Consider the following 19,724-nt stretch of genomic DNA (forward strand, 5'->3'; position numbering starts at 1 on the left):
AGCTAGCTCATCTATCTTTCAGTCTCTGTGGGAAAGTAAAAGGCAAGCTTATATAAGGGACAATTAGCAAACACAGCTAGCCTAATCTGTTGACCAGCCTTCTTGCTCATGTCTTCTAGTACTTTTCCTTGAGGTAATCCCAGTGTTTTGAAAATCCTCCTGCCTTTTGTTTCAGAGGATTTGAGTTCAACGTCTTTCCTACTGTAAGTCTCTTTCCTTTATTACAATAGTCTTAAATAAAGCCTAACTTGACTATTTAACTTGTGGGGTACAATTTTTATTTTGTAGTTCATATAAATAATTATGATATATATATTCCTGTTGTATTCACTATGTTATTATCAAGAAATATTTTTTATTTCAGTTAATATATCTTGCATTACAATTTAATATTTTTTGGCTAATGTTTACATTACATATTTTCCCACCCTTTAACCTCAATTTATCTATGGCCTTAACATGTCTTTAGTAAGTAGCAAATAATCTTTTATTGCTACTATTATTATTATTGCTGTGTTATTTTAACCAGTCCTGTGGTCTTTTATTTAGAATATTTAATGTAATAAGAAAAATAAAATATTTAATATAATAACCATTATACTGAGATTATATCTGACCTAACACAATTTATTAAAAAGACAATCTAAACCTATCCCTTTACACTGTATTTATCTAATTGATCCAGATGATTTTTTCTCTTGTTTTCTACTTTATTGTCTTTCTTGGGGGGGGAGGGGTAATCAAATAATTTTTATTTGATTTTCTTCTTCTAGATTTCAATTAAATAGTTTCCCTTATTTTAGAGTTATCCCAGGGATTATAATATATATCCTTGATTTATATCACTCTAATATCAATTATATCTCTTAACACATCCTTAACAATGGCAGCACCTTGGAATACTGAGAATATTAACTCTTTACATTCATCATCCATTTTTACACTATTATGTTAAAATCCTATATACATATATATAATTTCCACGTCACATTATTATTTTGTGCAGTTGATATGCACTTGTATGTACTTGTACATATTTGCTATTTTTAGTATTCCTCTTCCTCTTTGCATTTCCATGTTTTTACTTAGCATTTCTTGTCGGAACAAATTGTTACTTTCACCTTCATTTTTGAAAATATGGTGGGCTGGTATATAATTCTAAATTAATAGTTATTTTCTTTATTTTTAAAGATGTCAAAATCTGTTTGTTTTTTGATAAGTTAGACCCTTTGTCATTCCATTGAGAGTAATGCCATTTTTTTTTTCTCTAGGTATTTTGAAAAAATATTTTTTGCCTTTTTTTTTTCTGAACAGATTTTTTATGATGTGCCTGTGATTTTCTTTTTATTTATCTTTCTTTGTTTTTGTGTTTGCTGTGCTTTTTTTATCTGTAGGTTGAATGTGTAGGTTTTCAGGTTTGAAAAAATTGTATCCATTATGTCTTTGTATACTGTATATGCCATTTTCCCATCTACGCCTCTTGTGCCTCAGATTCAAAAATGTTAGACCTTTTATGAATATCTCACTTGTGTACTTATCCAATATTTTGTTGTTGCTTTCTTCACTGCTTCCATCTTTGTCTATTCTGTTAACCTGTCTTCATATTCATTAATTTCATCATCCATTGTGCAAAACTCTTATTAAAACAAGACTTTGAGTTATTGATTTCGGATACTGTATTTGTATGTTTTAGAATGTCCTTTAGTCTACTTTTATGGATGCAAATCTCTGATGAACTTTTCAATATCTTCACCTACATGATCATTTCTTTCCTTTAGCTTTTGAACATTTTAATAATAATTATCCAAAAATCTTTCCTACTAATTTCAATATCCGGATCATCTTACATCACTTGTCTGGTTTCTTTTCTCTTTGACATTAGCTCCATGGTCTTGTGTGCTCACATATATTGAAAATTAAGGTTTCATGTCCATCAAATATAAAAAGAACTGCAGAGATTTTAGAAAATGTTTTCATCCTCAAGCGGTCACCCTCTTCATATTTAACAGACACTATGGGGAGTTGATCTTTTCAGGATCAACTCCTTAAGATCAGGATTTAAACTGTATTAGTGCTGAGTTATAATTGTATAGGATTCAATCTACCTCTGGTTCTCCCCTATTGTTAGAGTGTGGTCCTTCCAAACTTTCAATTATCCACCCTTTGAGTATTTGCTTCTTCAGGTCTATAACACTGCAAAGATTCAATTTTATCACCCAGAGGTTTTAGTTTATCTCTTTAGTCATATGCCCCTGGTAGGTTCAAAATAAGGCAAGTGTCTTTATTTTTTAAATTTTTTTAAAAAGATTTTTATTTATTTTTTGACAGAGAGACAGAGACAGCGAGAGAGGGAACACAAGAAGGGGGGGTGGGAGAGGGAGAAGCAGGCTTCCCGTGGAGCAGGAAGCCCAATGCAGGGCTCGAACCCAGGACCCTGGGATCATGACCCAAGCTGAAGGCAGACGCTTAATGACTGAGCCACACAGGCACCCCAGCAAATGTCTTTAAAGAGGTGACTGGCCATATATTTAAAAGCCTTCAAGTCAGTCACCAATATTCTTACTTTGATATACTGTAACTGTCAAATTTTCTTCTGGTTTCTTTGTTCTGGAAAAGCATTTTCCAGGAGCTAATCCTACATTCTCAGCTTCTAACTCTGCCTTGAACTGATAAATGTGCCCCAGGGAAAAACAGTTGTAGAAACTGTGTCAATTCATCATTCTCTGTAGGGTTTTCCATCCTTGCCAGTTTTATTTTCAAACTCCTCCCTCTAGAGAGTTTTTGTCTTAATCTCTTGACAATCTGTGATAAATGTCATTCTGCTTTCAGAGAACTTTGAATAATTCCATAGCATCCAGCGCTATCTAAATTCAGTAAAAACCTTGTCTTAAAACTAAATGTCTTTAGGTCCATTGAATCTAGAATTTTGTCAGTCTGATCTCCACAACCACTAAAAGTTTTGTTGGTTTTTCTTTCTTCCATCAGCTACTTTTTGTTTGGGTGAATGCACAGTCCTCAGCTTCTACTCTAAAGCAAGAATTGTCAAATGTTCACAGAATTAAGCACATTAGTGAATAGGAAAGAAAGAAGAAAGAAGAAAGAAAAAAAAGAAAGAAAGGAAGGAAAGAAAAGAAAGAAGAAAGAAAGAAAGAAAGAAAGAAAGAAAGAAAGAAAGAAAGAGAAAGAAAGAAAGAAAGAAAGAAAGAAGAAGGGAAGGAAAGAAAGAAAGAAAGAAAGGGAGGAAGGGAGGGAGAAAGAAAGGGAGGAAGGGAGGGAGAAAGAAAGGAGGGAAAGAAAAATATGAATACCCAGCTTATACCTCCTGCCAGGAATCTTCTTCCGTTTAGTTTTGCTGCTTTTGTGATCTGTTATGTCTTTGAAGATACAATTTAAAAAATTATTCAGTTTTTTGGAAGTTCAATGGAAGTTCTACCCTACTTCAGCATAGTATTCTACCTGGAAACAAAATCCAAATGTTCATTTGATGATTTTTATTTTAATACACTTTTCAAGGCAAAATAAAAATGGTAGCATTCCGGTGTGAATTCCACAATCAGAGAAGCTCAGAGGATTTCCTGGTCTAACCTATCTATCATACACTGTGCTATGAGATGGGAGTTGTTTGTTTCTTATTTTTATTTTTTTATTTTAAAAAAAGATTTATTTATTTATTTGGCGGGGAGGGGCAGAGGGAGACAATCTTCAAGCAGACTTCCCGGTGAGTGTGGAGTCAGCGCAGGATTCTATCTCAGGAATCTGAGATCAAGTCCTGAGCCGAAATCAAGAGTCGGATGCTTAACTGACTGAGCCACCCAGGTGCCCCAGTTTGTTTGTTTTTTTAAATTTAACCCTCGGAAAACTACCAGGGTGCTGTATTTCATAATTTCTCTAAAAGTGCTGTATTTCATAATTATTTTTAAACATCAGATGGTTTACATGAATAGAACATGATAGATGTCTCACACATGATATCTGAGTATTCTATTGGGAAAACTAGAAAGAGAAATTTGAGATTAGAAATTCATTTGGTTTATTCCTAGATATATTATTGTTTTTGGTGTAATTGTAAATGGGATTGATTCCTTAATTTCTCTTTCTGCTGCTTCATTATTGGTGTATAGAAATGCGACCGATTTCTGTAGATTGATTTTGTATCCTGTGACTTTACTGAATTTGTTTAACAGTTCTAGCAGTTTTTTGGTGGAGCCTTTTAGTTTTGCTAAAAAGAGTATCATATCATCTGCAAATAGTGAAAGTTTTACTTCTCCCTTGCTGATTTGGATGCCTTTTGCACTGTTGATGGGAATGAAAACTGGTGCAACCACTCTGAATAACAGTATGGGGTTTCCTCAAAAAGTTAAAAATAGAACTACCTTATGACCCAGCAATTGCACTACTAGCTATTTATCCAAAGAATACAAAAATACTAATTCAAAGGAATGCATGCACCCCAATGTTTATAGCAGCATTATCCACAATAGTCAAGATAATGAAACAGCCCAGTGTCCATCAACTGACGAATGGATAAAGAAGATGTGGTATAAATACCAGGTGTTGTATGGAAGTGTTGAATGACTATATTGTATACCTGAAACTAATATTGCACTGTATGTTAACTAAGTGGAATTTCAATAAAAACTTTAAAAAATTATATATATATTTGTGTGTGTATGTGTGTGCGTATATATATATATATATATATATTATATATATATATATATATATATAATAGGAAAAGAAATTCATTAGGTTTTCCAACAATTTCAAGGGGATAAGGATCTTTGATTCTAGATAGTTTTTCCTGTTTACATAAATAGAAATATTACTAAAATTGAAAAGCATTATTTATTATACACTATTTTGATCAAAATAATGTTAAGAAATCATAAATTCATTAATCCTTCTTATATCTATTTACCTATACTTTTATTTTATAATTTGGTGGTTCTACTCTGCAAAAAGATGATGTTTTGTTTTAACAATCAATTGTGTTGTTTCTTATCTGATGTTAGCTGCGGACTTGTCATATATGGTCTTTATTGTGTTGAGATATGTCCCTTCGGTGTCTAATTTGTTAAGGGTTTTTTATCACGAATGGAGGTTGAATTTTGTTGGTACTTTTTAAGTATGTTTGGTTAAATTAATCACCAGAAGAATTATAATACCCAAGCATATAATTCTGACCTCTTGGCTAAACCTTTTTTGACCACTTGAAAATCAGTTTAACACTTTTGACTAAATACTACATAATTATACTCACCACACTCTAAAGATGTTACTTATTCTTTACTCATGTATTATTATATATACTTTTATCAGTATTTTTAATTTTATGTTGAGACATCCTTAATCTTTTATTAAAATTCAATGTTTTACGAAATGGAAGCTATTATAGGTTATGCAATTAATAAGTAACAATATTGAAAATGCATATAGGCACTCATAAAAATTCAGAAATACAAAAACCAAAACCCACAAACATAAATCAAAATTGATCTAAATTTGATTTAAAAAATCAGTAGTTAAATGAAGTTGCACATTCATGAGATTCATGTTAATGTAAAGAAGGTATAGAACAAATGCTGTCTGCATTTCCCCTCACAAATGAAACTCAGGGACCACTAGAAAAGTCTAAAGAGATATCAGAGAAATCAGATGATAAGGTCTTATATTGAGAAAGGCAAAGGCTTTCTTTCTTAAATGACTAATACATCAGCTCAAGAGCAGGCGAGGTTCTAGTGACGATAATGCATAGTACTACAAAAAGAACCATATATGCTTTCAGTAAAAATACTGAATCAGTGGTAATAGAAGTGAAATGGATGTCTATTTGAAGGAATAATAATAAAAAATTAAATAAAAGGCTCTCCAGTTATGTAATCAGTCTCTTCCAAAAGGATAAAGTAGTCATTTCAATATAGTATTTCTTTTGGCAAAGTTTAAATGTTACATTAAAAGTTGTCTTACCTGATTCCTCAAAGTCACTGTTGTAGGCTTTCCAGGTTTCAGTTATTCGAAGAAGATTCTCTTCCATGGCTTGAATGTCCATGGAGGGGCAGTTGCATTCTGGGAATTTGGGACCACACTGACACCAGCAATCATTGTCCTTGCAGATAAACTCTCCCTCGGAATTGCAAGCAATGTAGCTCAATGCTGCTTGTACAAAACGTTCCTGAAGATAGTCTGGAAGGAGGACTTGTAGCCCTTAAAGAACAAACAAACAAACAAACAAAAAAGCACATACATAAAAAAAAAGCATAACACATTTAAAATATTCAGTAAAGGCTAATAATTTAATATATAAGTCATGGATTGAAAACTATCAATAGAAAATTATCTAAGCCAGAAAAAAAAATTATGTGAGCCTACAGAATTGCAAACATTTGTAATTCTTTTCAACATCTGATGACTCTATGCACTGTTCAAGAATCCCAGAATTTATAGAGCTGTTTAAACCCTCAGATTATCTGATTTTTAAAAAATTTACTTAATTGCTCACTATTATTTATTTATTTATTTATGTTTAAGTTTTCCAGTTAGCATACAGTGTTATATAAGTTTCAGGTGTGCAATATATTGAGTCAACAATTCCATACACCACCCAGGACACATCAGGACAAGTGCACTCTTTAATCCCCATCACCTATTTCACCCACACCCCTCTGGTAACCGTCAGTTTGTTCTCTATAATTAAGAGTCTGTTTCTTGGTTTGTCTCTCTCTTTTTTAGCCCTTTGCTCATTTGTTTTGTTTTTTAAATTCCACATATGAGTGAAATCATATGGTATTTGTCTTTCTCTTTGGCTGTTTCCCTTGTTTAGAATATTTGGTTATTTTTACATAATGTAGATCGAGCCTACCTTCCTAAACCTTTAAAAAGAGACACACACTTATTTCCCACCACTTGATTTCAAATAGTTTTCAATATTTTCATTTTACTTTCAAACTATCAGCCCACATTTACATAGATATCATAATACAATATGTTGTGGCGTTGGTAAAAGTGTTACAGATGCTGATGGTAATGCTTACCTCATGTCATTAACAATACATAACTTATATAACTCTCTTGTTCAGGAGTGATCACTAAGACTGACTACAGGGAAGCAGATGGACTGATTTCAGTTGTTTCACAGTTGATGTCCTGGCCATGTTTTAAGACAGCCCTAGAGATAGGATTCATCACTTTTCTATATGTAAATTTAGTAATGTTGATGTCTCTTAAGAAAAAATTCAAAACTGAAGATGGGGCTATATGATTAATATTTAGGTTTCTTTACTGGTTTCACATTTATTATGATATTTCAAGAAAATATAATTCCAATTTCAGCATTTCTTTTTACATAGGAAAATTTAATAAAAAGCCTTAAATATTCAAAGTGATCAGTAAAGAAAAAAACATAGAAGGAAAATTTTGGCCAGTACCTAATTGCTATTTATTACAAAACTGGATATTTACAATTATTTTTATCTCTATATCTATATAACTACATATCCTTAAAAAAAGAAAACTAACATTCTGTAGAACCACACTAAAAATAACAAGGTTTTTTTTTTTGGTGGGGGAGAATTCTGGAGACAGACCACTCAAAACCTTGTAATTTTTTAACCAGATCAGTAACATGAACAATATTGATATTGATACTTAGAGAGATAACATCCATTGCCTTGGTAGATAAGTCAGAGTAACTGGAGGCTCTCCTAGGGATTCTTTTTTTTTTTTAATGTACAAGAACAACAGAGTAAAAATACCAATAGGACTGTAATTACAGGTCTGCTTGGCGCTGAGACAATGCTTAGGGAAGCTGAGTTCTGAGCCTAGGATGTGCAATGAAAGCAAGCATCTGACAAAGGGCACTGGAAATCATAAATGATAATCTAATGGAAATTGCACAAGTAAAAATATACAAATTGGAGTTAAGAACTAATTGATGGATTTAATAGCAGGTTATAAAGAGCTGAAGAGATAATGAGCAAACTGGAATATGCCAGAAAAAAATATTGAACACAGAATAGTAAAAGATAGCAGAAGAACATAAAATACAGAAGACAGTATAAAATATATACAGGTCATGACTGAAAGGTCTAAAAATATATTTAATGAAACCTCAGAATAAGAGGTAAGAAGGAAAAAAGCAATACTTGGGGAATAGATGCATAAGAAATTTATAAAACTGATGAGACATCAGGAAAATTGTAATTTGCATCACAGAAATATATGTTCTAGCAAGACAAACAACAAAGTGAAAATGACCAGCTGACCCGTGCTCTTCAGTGCTGCTTTGCTCTTGTACTACCTAAAGTAGTGTGAGAATCTAAGGACTCCCTTGGACATGATAAAGTTGCCACCTAAAATGTTCATCATCTATTAAATAGACCAAGAGTAGGTGATCTGTTGCATTAAAAATATTTCTATTTTGAAATAAAAATATTATATTTCTTTATATACCAACAAAGCCTAATCCTGGTCAGAGCAGCAGGATGCTGCAGCACCTGGATTACAGGATGAGGGGCATCCTGCAGCACAGCCCTATCTTCCCTGGCAACTTCAAGTCTTTCACAAGCATATGAATTTGAAACTCTGGGACTGTAATGAGTTCAAGCCAAAGAACTCAAAATAAGCAGAAAGAGAAGAGAACCGAGGCGGGGGTCTGGGGCTACATCGGGGGTAGGACCTGGTCTCAATGACAGTAGAGAAACCTCCTCCCAAAGATAATGACATTGCCCCAGTGTCACTTGCTAGCTGCCAGGGGCCCAGGGATCGGCAGAGCTGCTGGCTGAGGAATCCCAGCTGGTGTTCCACTGCCCCAGCCTCCTGTAGGACTCTCTGGGCCAGTCCCAGGGGGGTGGTGGGCTATCGCAACAGGTGATGACCTCGCAAAGAAGAAGCACTGTTGCAGTCACTGCAAATGCTGCCATAGCTAGGATTTCAGGGACCCCGACCCAATATCCAACTGGTTGTGGGGATCCTCCGCCGTCTATGGGCCAAGGCTCCTCATTCCAGGCATGAGGTCTCCCATGGATCCCCCATTGGGGATCACCACTGGATGAGGAACTCCAATGCACATGCCCCCTTCAGGATGTGGCCCCCTCCCTGGGGGATGCAGGCCTTCTTTGACCCTTGGCCACAGAGTTATGGAAGCAGCTCCACAAAAGCTTGGGCCTGATTCCCCAGGGCCATCTTACCACAGACATGTTTGTTTGTTATGCCCTCGTTCTTGGTTTCTCACAGGATTGTCTGGTTTCCCCTTCAGTGTCCCCTCCCCCAGGAATGCGCCCACCAAGGCCCTAGACTCATCTTGGCCCTCCTCAGCTCCTTGCCTGTTTCCTGTAAGGCTGTACATAGCCCTTTTCATTCCTTGTGGCCTGTGAAACTAGTTCATAATAAACTATTAAGAATATCAAAAAAGGAATAGAAAAGAAAATTTGTTCCAATACATCAATAGAGAAACAAAATAGGAAACAAAATAGTTTTATAAAGCAATATCATTCTGTTTTTATTATAAGCAAAAATAAATACATAGTGACCTATCATTAACAATTACATTAAATCTATTTGATAATAAACCAGTCGTTTGTCAATTTTGCTGAAATAAAACATTAGGAACGAACTGATCTGGAAAAGTATTTGTTACTCAATCATATGAATCATTCACATCTCAGTTTCTGGGAATTTTACCAAAAAGTTATTACCAAGACTCAATAAATGACTTTTCATTACTCCTTTACCTTTTCACTCAGAAGTACCTTGTTTGATATGTTAAATTTATAAAGGGTTGAAAACATTGGAATGTTATTAATCTCAAAACATATTTTCTAATACTTCCTTAAGAGTTACTTTTTTTTTCATATATATTACATATATTGTCATCAATAATTTGGATTTGTAGATATGGCTTTTTCAATTTTTGAACTGCTTATTTGTAATCTAGTTGGCAAAACAGATCTCAAAGTCAAACAAACAGGTAAATCCAGCTTACTCACTGCCAGAAAACATTTGATTTCATTTTTTTAAGTCAGAATTAACATACTATGTGCATCCCTTTGACATCTCATTTCTGAATGTTAATTCTAATATAGTTAAATCAAGGAGTTTTGTTCTGAATTTGTTGCTTAATGTTTTTACTTTTAATAATTCTTTTTGATGCTTTCTTTGCTCTGATAAAATTCTACTTTGAGACACCAGTGTTTCCAATTGCCACATACAGTGACCTAAAATCTTTTATACCCTTCATGTATCATGGTAGCATTGATCTAGAATCTAATGCTTTGCATTTTTTTTTTTTTTAAGTGGAGAAAGGCTGCTCTTAAAGGTGGGGTTGAAAACGTGACTCAACCTAAATACTTAGACTATATATATATATAGATGAAGTTTAAGAAAGAACACATGGGAAGTTGAGGAGTCTGATACTGATTTCCTGAGATTATCTTTGGAAAGGTCTTTGTACCACAGGTATATAAATAAAGTTGTAATAGACAATTGAAAATATAAGCCTAGAAAATAGAAAAAGACAAGAAATAGACGTGCAGATATCTGCATTACTTACATAAATTGAAAAAAATAGACACAATAATTATTCAAAAGAAAAGTGTTACTTCACTTATTCCTTTGTTAGTTTTTTTTCAAGATATATAGGAGATTGAGCTTTGTTTTTATAATATTCTGAAAACTAAGCACAGTGCTTCACAAACAGTAAAAATTAAAAAATCATGTTAATAAATAAATTTTAATAAATCAATTAAATAAACATCTTTTTGATATAAATATTCTTTTTCCTTTTTGATGAAACAATATTCTGAGGGCAAGTTGATCCATATATTTAAAAAGGAGTAAGCAATATAGAATTACAAGTAATATTGGTAGAATGCATTTGTTTAAATTAGAAACAATATTTCAATAACTTTTAATCTAAGATTGATAATGAGAAATTGGATGGCATTTAAACTGTAAATTTTTAAGTATTTCCTTTGTAATTTGTTTACAATTCAAAATAGATGAGATTCATTTATTATTTATCATAAATTTAAATAACCCAAAGCTTTTACATTTTTCAAAATCGAAAAGTTGAGGTAAAATGTGAGAATTTCTGGAACTTTTAAACATTCTTATGTAAAACCAAATAATGTAAATGCAGCTCTAACTTACTCAATTAAAAAAGGTAGACAAGAGAAAAGGTAGACTAGAGAAGAATAACAAAATTATCCCTTTGATCAGTCACCTTAGCTTAGACAATGTGTCATCAAAGACTTTTCTGAACTTCTTCAACTAGTACATGTTTAAATGTGTATTCATAACCTTTTGTACCTATATGAATAAGTAAGTACACACACCAATAACCTATTTGGGGGCAGTATATATCTGTTGCAAGTTATTTAAAAATCCTCTATTGAACTATCTAACAAAATATAGGAATAGAAAAAAAATAAATTATTACCATTATCACATAATCCATTTTTATAATGGGAATATAAATATTATGTTAATATATTCTCAAATATGTTTCTATCAGAGGATAAACCCAGTTCTAGCTACCATATTAGGTTATATTTAAAATGTCAGCAGTTCATGCTACCGTGTACAAAAGTATGGTTACAACTTTTACTAGAATCTCAGGAAAAAGTCAAAACCCAGACAGACCATGGAAAAACTGCTACATATTGAGAAAATGATTATCTATGGAAGTAAAAATATTATCACGATACATTTTCAATTACTATAGATTACTTATCTTAAGAAGTAAAGTGAATTTTGACATTTCCTTTATATGGCCTAGAATGTTAGTATCAGTTAAAAATTAGGAAATTAACCTTTTATGAGAATTTTAATAGCCTAGTACTGCATATACAGCTTGTTTACAACAACAAAAACAACAAGATGAAGAAGAAGAAGAAGCAAGAAATCACAACTGGATAATTATTATCCAGACTGATAGAGAATTAATGTAATTTTAGCCACATACCTTGTAACTGAATCTTATTCTCAGGACTCTGAACCAGAACAGAACTGACAGAATCTAGGTTGTCATAGTTACTGCAGCCAAGAGGACCAGTCCGTGTTTCTGTTACCTGACAAACAAAACATCAACTTTATTATATAAATCAGAGTTTACCATGTTCTTTTGGCTCAATGTGGTTGTCACACACTGATATTATACGTCTGATGGTAAACATCACTGAAAGGCGTAGGATCTGATACATAACAACAATATACACACCTAAGCACAGAGAAGACAAATAACTCCCTTTTTCTTCAATTCCATTTTCTTCCCTTTGGCCAGGCATAAATCTTTTGGGAAAATAACAGAAGCCCTCTTTGGTCAAAAGCATCACTCACCTAAGGTCATTGATTTTACCCGAGATATGACAAGGGCATGCTCCTTTAGATAGCAAGTTTTGACTCATATGAGAATTGTTTTTTGTTTGTTCATTTTTCCTCAATAAATCAGACCTATCTGTCAGGATTCTGTCTAAAAATGGATTTTATTATTTTATTCTACTTAAAAATTTATAATTTTCCTGTCTTACATGTGCCATGAAAGTCCAAACTCTTCTCCTTGGCTTCTATCTGTTCCATTTCTCCCCAACAGGCATAAATTGCTGTCCAGCTGGACATTCTTTTTTTTTTTAAAGATTTTATTTATTTATTTGAGACAGAGAGAATGCGAGAGAGAGAGCACATGAGAGGGGGGAGGGTCAGAGGCAGAGGCAGGCTCCCTGCCGAGCAGGGAGCCTGATGCGGGACTCGATCCAGGGACTCCAGGATCATGACCTGAGCCGAAGGCAGTCGCTTAACCAACTGAGCCACCCAGGCGACCCCAGCTGGACATTCTTAATCCTATGCCTTTGCTTATACAACATCCTCCATACAACATCCTCCATCCTCATCCCTCTTTCCTCCTCTTTGACTAATTGATTTTATCTATCCTCAAGATGAAGCACATTTTCAAACATCCGCACCAAGTATTCCTTAATTACTTCCATTTGTATTTTTTTTCCATTTTTATAAAGTTGTAGTTTGTAGTGCTCAGTTTTAGCACCTAAGTATGGAATCACATATCGAGGACTGATATTTCCAATGGGTGTCTTGGGAAGTATAATATCAGAAGATGAGGAGTTTAGTCAATTATGGGAGACTGGAAGTTTATCCTCAGTATGAGTTTAAAAAAAACATATTTTAAAGCAGGGGAATATTGTAGTGATCTTTGTATTTTAAAAAGATACTCTCCACTCAACAACTAGAATGTTTTGCAAAAAATAATTCAGATAATTTCATTTCACCATTCACAACTCCACGATGGTCTTCCATCTTACTGAGGGTAAAAGCCAGAGCCCGCCCTAGAACTAAAAAATGTCACATTATCCAATTATCCCTGTTACTTCTCTGAACTCATCCCCTCTCCTCTTTTCCTAGTTTACTTTGCCCCAACTACACTAGTTCTTTGCTGTTCCTTGAACATATTAGTTATCCTCCTGCCTCAGGATTTCTGACGTGCTGTTCCTGTGTCTGGAATGCTCTTCCTCAAAATATTTTTAAGCTCACTGTTTCACTTCCTTCAAGTTTTTGTTCAAATGTCATTCTCTTAGGACTCTTTGGACTAACCTATTTTAAATGAATACACCTCCCCACACTTCCCTCTTTCAACCATTATTTCTTTTCCTCCTTACCTTGTTCTACTTTTTCCACAGTAGTTATCAGCTTCTAGCATGCTGTATAATTTACTCATTTATCATGATTACTGCTGATACTTCTCATTGGAATGCAAGCTCCACAAAGTTCAGGAAATACTGCCTATTTTGTTCACTATAGTATCCACATCACATATTAGGTTCTTGTATAAGCCCATAGGCATTAATTAAGAGAAAGAGAAGGAGACAGTTTAAAGGGAAATCATAACAAAGAAGACATTGAGGCCATTATCTAGATGACAAAGGCCTGAAGGAAGCAGTGGCAATAAGATTTATCTGAAGAAGATGGATTATGAAAAACAGATCTGGTAAGATTATGAAACACTGAAAATATACACAATGGAGAGAGGGAAAGAAACTGAGGTTTCTAGCATAAGTGATAGCATTAAGATATGTTGCAAGCTTCACTGTGGAGAACATGTAAGGGAGCTTGGCTTTAAGCATTCTGACTCTCAATGGAATAACATTCTCCCTTGGAAACATCCAGTAGAAGGAGTGACCCTGCAGAACTATTTCTTAGAATTTATGTCAAAGATGGGATTACTAACTAGGGAGTCAAAAACTTATAAGTAATAATCAAAGACAAAAGGGTGGATATGTCAGCTGAGATGCATTGAGTGAAGTGTAATTTGTGTCATGACAACTCTATCATAGTTTGTAAATAACAAGTTCTTTAGAATAATGAATATTGACTATGGGTGCATAGCAACAGTTGAGAATGCAGTTTATCATGGGCAAGGCAACATTTTTTCCCTAACATTACACCAACTTTGTATACTCCCTACCACTGTTCTCTCATGGTGATACTGACCATCCCTTATTTTGTTCAGGGGAAATCATTTCTAATGTTGATATATATAACTTATATGTATGTGTGTGTGTATAAATGATATTTAAATATAAATGATTATTAACAAAAGGGTAAAAAGAGGATTCAAGGCATCAAAGGAAACACTTAAGGTTTAAGGTCATTTAAATCTTCATGTTGTCCTATCAAGTAGTCTAACTATTGTCCCCTAATACACACGAACAGACACACACCACAGTCATATAAACAAACTCCAGTATTTGTAATTTTAAGGGAAATTTTAAAATAAAATTGGCTTCAGGCACACACTTATTGACATGTGAGATCTTGGAAATTGGAAGGCAATCTTCTAACCTTTGAAAGAGGATAAATAGTAGTAAGTCCATCTCTGTACAGACCTTCAGTTACATTAAGTTACTGTGTTATTGAGAATCAATGCAGGAAATTTAAATGATGAGCTTATTAATTTAGAGGCTTGAATATATCTCTCTCTATATAGATTGTTTTAATCTGGCACCTTTCACAATATACAATAAGAAAATCTATCATGTCCTATATATAATTTTATTTTGTTCTTTATCATTCGCAACTGAATTCACTGATAATTGTCTGATTTAATATAAAAATTCACAAACTCTAGGACAGTCAATAATGCAAACCCCTTATTTTCAATTGCTTTATATTTAAGGCCCCTACATGTCTTACTAACATCAGCACTAATAAATACGTCCATACTTATTTTGTTTTTTCAATGCTAATGAAAAATAAAAATGAAAAGAAAATAATAAGTCAATTTATTGTACAAACATTTCAATAGACATGTTAACTCTACCAAAAATGTAGTTGTGCCACAGACAGCTTGAACTTTTGTTCATCAGCTGGTAGATGAACATCTGACATAGAGGTTTTCATATATAATGTAAGAAATAAAGAGTGACTCAATAGATAAACATAAAAATGAATAAGGCTGACAACAATCCAGTACTGACAGCATTCAGTGTTTTGGGAATTGATGTATCAAATGAGAAAACACTCGTTATTTATTTATTTTATTCATCTATTGGAAGGAGGATGTTGAAAGCAAGGGAATGTAGTCTTTAGGATCCCAAAATAATGCTCTTTCTGAGGTGTTACTGTAGTTTGTGGTTGGGTCTGAGCACCAGGAGGAAAATTCACTTGCTTGAGGGGCTGGGAAGCTGAGGGACCTGTGTGGAGTCCGCAAACATGGAAGATAGGACTCAACCAGCTGTAGAAAGTAAAATCGAACCTTCAAGATCTATTAAGGACAAATTGGTCTTCAAAATATAACAGATGTGTTCTTTCCTTCTATAACTGACTTATCAGAGAGGAGAGGCACTTGGGTGGCCCAGTCGGTTAAGTGTCTGCCTTCAGCTCAGGTCATGATTCCAGGGTCCTGGGATTGAGCCCTGAGTTGGGCTCCCTGCTCAGGGGGGAGCCTGCTTCTCCCTCTCTTCCCCGCTCATGCTCTCTCTGTCTCTCTCTCAAATAAATAAATAAAATCTTAAAAAATATATATCAGAGAGAATAAAAGATCCTTTCAACTTTTCCTATCTTGTTTCTATATTGTTTCATTAAAGTATTGCCTACTATTTTCACAGTTGGAGAATTTTACAGAGTGTAAAAGAAAAATGCACAGCCTTCCTAATTCAAAGAGATGCCTTGAAATAATTATATTAACAAATGGTATAAGTTCAAGTTTATTTAGAGTACAAGAAAATGGTACAAATAATTCACTTGGAAATAAACAATCTTTATGATTTTCTATCAAATTTCCCTACAGTCTTACATATTCTAAAGACGATATAATGCCACAGCAATGCACTGGAGTTATGAAAATAATTCAGCGAGAACTAGTTGAAGAAAAACTATCTGAAGCAAAAACACTTTTTAAAATATTAAAACAGTGAAGAAAGTGGGACAAAAGAAGAGCCAACAAACAAAAAAACATAACACATTTCTAAATGAAAATAGTACTATTAAAGAGTCCATCATCTTCACACTCAGACATTATATATTTAAAATATTTGCAGTCAAAATCATAGTAATGTTACATAATTTGAAGAAAATAGACTGAAATAAATGTGTTCGGGTCACTATCCTAGCTCCACCACTTACTAAAGGGGAACCTATTTAAATTTCAAGGTTCTATTGGGTGGAATGGCTAAAATTTTCTTACAGCCTAGTGTGTTTGGGAAACAAAAATGAGATAATGTATGAAAAGTGCTTACCACAGGCCTGGCCCACAGTAATTATTTCAAGGCAAATGTAAGGTATGTGTAAATGTTTACTATTAAAAAGCAAAGGTACAATAATATCTCAACTCCTATAAACTTATTGGAATTATCCATATCCCACCTCTCAATCAAGGTTATAAGATCATAATACTTTTTCTGTTATCAGTGTTGAATGTTAACACTTTTCTTCATAGATAGAGAAAAGGGGTCTGAATTTTAAGCCATCCTAAGTCAAACTCACCTGTGAATGAAACTAAGTAGAAGTTTTTATTTTTTTTAAGATTTCATTTATGTATGTATGTATGTATGTATGTATGTATGTATGTATTTTTAAGAGAAAGAGCGAGCGAGAGAGAGAGCATGCATGAGCAGGCAGAGGGAGAGGAAGAATGAGAAGTAAGCTCCCCACTGAGCAGGGAACCAGGCAGACACTCAACTGACTGAGCCACCCAGGCCCCCCAAAACTACATAGAAGTTTTGTACAAGATCACATCAATATGCAATTAGAGCACAATATAGTAAGAATAATCCACAACAAGACTAAGCTAGAAATATTGATATTAGAAAAAATAGGCAGTTCAATTACATAAAAATGGCAAGAACAACAGCAACTAGAGTGGAAATAGGAAAAGTTTTCTCATCTGTAGTACAGAAGACAATCAAAGTGTCTCTCAAAACAAGTATGATTATATGAGAAAATTTTTATCCATGTTGAGTGAAAAAAGTAAAAGAAAATGTATATATACTTTGTAAAATTATACACACACACATCCATTATATATAGCTCTGTGAACCTGATATTACTCTAGGCTTTTTTCAAAATGAAACAGAGTATTAGTTTACCATTTTGACTAAACTGATTATTGTTTATCAACAACTCAATACAATGCATGATCATATGAATAGTATATCTCTTATTGCAAATCTATAAATGCACATTTTTTTAAAAAGCCTGTAATGTTCCTGGAAACTTTAACTGAAATAAATAGGAAGACTTTTTTTTTTTTACCTCTTAAACTAGAAAAAAGACAAGAATGTGTTTATTCTCCATTACAATGACTTGTCATCTATGAACTATTTATTGATCATGCAATAAGAAAAAAATACAGAATGGCAGTATCCTTGTTTGTCCTAATGCATCATTTTTAATGACAAATTAATAAATGTTTATGTTGGAAATTCAAGCAATGAAATAAAAACTGCTTTTCTCTGCTGTTATCACATATTTACCCACTTCTGTTTATCAGACATGAAACGAGGAGCAACTGCTGTTCAAGACCATCTTTTATTCATAGGCCAAATTTTCATGTACTTTACAGCTCTTTTATAGCTCTTTTCTTCTAATTTTTTTTAAAAAAATTCATTTACTACAAAGTTATATCAGAGTATATTGAAGTAGTTTATGAATCATTTTGTATCACCATTGATTATGCATATGAAACAATAGAATATTGATAAGTACAGTGTAGCTCATTTACAAAGTTGTGCCTAGAGTTATTTAAAAATCCAATGCAATCCATTTTTAACGATATTAAAAGGTTATATTTATATTGTTTTCTTTCAAGGCCACAGTTATGACTATTCTATAATCTAAAAGGTAAACACATGATAACTCAATCTTCCACTGGGAACTAACTTTAGCATCCTTATTTTCATTTTTATTTTGTTGAGTACCCATAATTCAAAAAACACCCTTATTTCACACTTATTTATAAAAAGCAATCAGTCTTTTCCTCATAAACTCATGTATGAGTAGCAATAAAAGCACTATTTCCCAAGGGTAGAAAATTGTTTGAGGGAATAAATATACTAAGAATTAGGAGATTATCCCTCTCAAGTTATCTTAATATCATGATCCCTTATCTTACCATAAAGTTTTCTTTATGTTTTATTATGGTATTTATAAAATTACACTCCTCTGTTTACATTATTTACTTATTTAATTATAAACTCTCTTTCATAATTGCACACAGTACTTGACACATTGTAAGAATTCAATAATTTCAAACTAAGTTGATGGGTAAATATCTTATTTTTTGTTAGAAATAACAAAAGAGGGCGCCTGGGTGGCTCAGTTGGTTGGGCGACTGCCTTCGGCTCAGGTCATGATCCTGGAGTCCCAGGATCGAGTCCCGCATCGGGCTCCCTGCTCGGCGAGGACCCTGCTTCTCCCTCTGACCCTCCCCCCTCTCATGTACTTTCTCTCATTCTCGCTCTCTCAAATGAATAAATAAATCTTTAAAAAAAAAAAAAAAAGAAATAACAAAAGAATACTTAAGTTGATTTATTAAACTTTTCTGAGAACCTCTTGAAGAAAATGCAGCAGGGCCAGCATATATAAAGTTTTAGAGCTATCGGGAGTCTTAGAAATCATCCAGCCTCAGCATTTCATTACACAAATGAGGTGTCTGGAGCCCAGGGAGGTATTGGAGTTAGCTCGGTATCATGTAAGTAAAATTAGAGCTGGAACTGGGTCTGAAACCTCTTGACTCATCAATCAAATACCCATTCTGAACATCATATTGGCTTTGCAAGCTCTATATGTAAGCTTTTTAAAGCTCTGCTTGCCTTTATCAATCTAATTCTTTCTCCCTCTCCCTTTCCCTCTCTCTCTAGCAATATAGTTACAATAAATAACAATTTAACTGGTCTAGATTCATGTATAGATCAGTTAAAATGGTGTAATATCTTGGGTCATTCTCATGAACAATAAATATTGCCATGAATGTGCTGGTTAATATAAGTTGGATCAAAGGCCAAACGAATTACCTTTTATTCTAAATATTAATTTATTAATGACTTGAAATATAACTTCCCACATATTTTTTAATTACTCTACATTAGACATTTACATAATAAAATACAAGTGTTGGTTAATTTTTATTATGTCCTAATATAGGATCTTTTATAGTCGTATACGGTTAAAGCTATCAAACTAACAAAAACCTTTAGAAAAAGCTGATACTAAATGTATAG

General features: G+C 33.4%; 1 protein-coding gene and 1 pseudogene across 2 annotated transcripts in view; one reads left to right on the top strand and one right to left on the bottom strand.

Annotated features, from left to right (window-relative positions):
- BRINP3 (BMP/retinoic acid inducible neural specific 3) overlaps positions 1 to 19,724 on the bottom strand; it is a 344,861-nt gene that overhangs the window by 116,667 nt on the left and 208,470 nt on the right. For both annotated transcript variants that reach the window (XM_021686643.2, XM_021686645.2), the window contains 2 exons: positions 11,960 to 12,065; positions 5,968 to 6,204 (listed from right to left, as the gene is read on the bottom strand). In XM_021686643.2, coding sequence (XP_021542318.1) covers positions 5,968 to 6,204; positions 11,960 to 12,065 — 343 coding nt within the window. The remainder of the gene's footprint in view (positions 1 to 5,967; positions 6,205 to 11,959; positions 12,066 to 19,724) is intronic.
- LOC110577346 lies at positions 8,472 to 9,291 on the top strand (annotated as a pseudogene).

Source organism: Neomonachus schauinslandi, chromosome 6 (genome assembly GCF_002201575.2).
Source record: "Neomonachus schauinslandi chromosome 6, ASM220157v2, whole genome shotgun sequence".
NCBI lineage: Eukaryota > Metazoa > Chordata > Mammalia > Carnivora > Phocidae > Neomonachus > Neomonachus schauinslandi.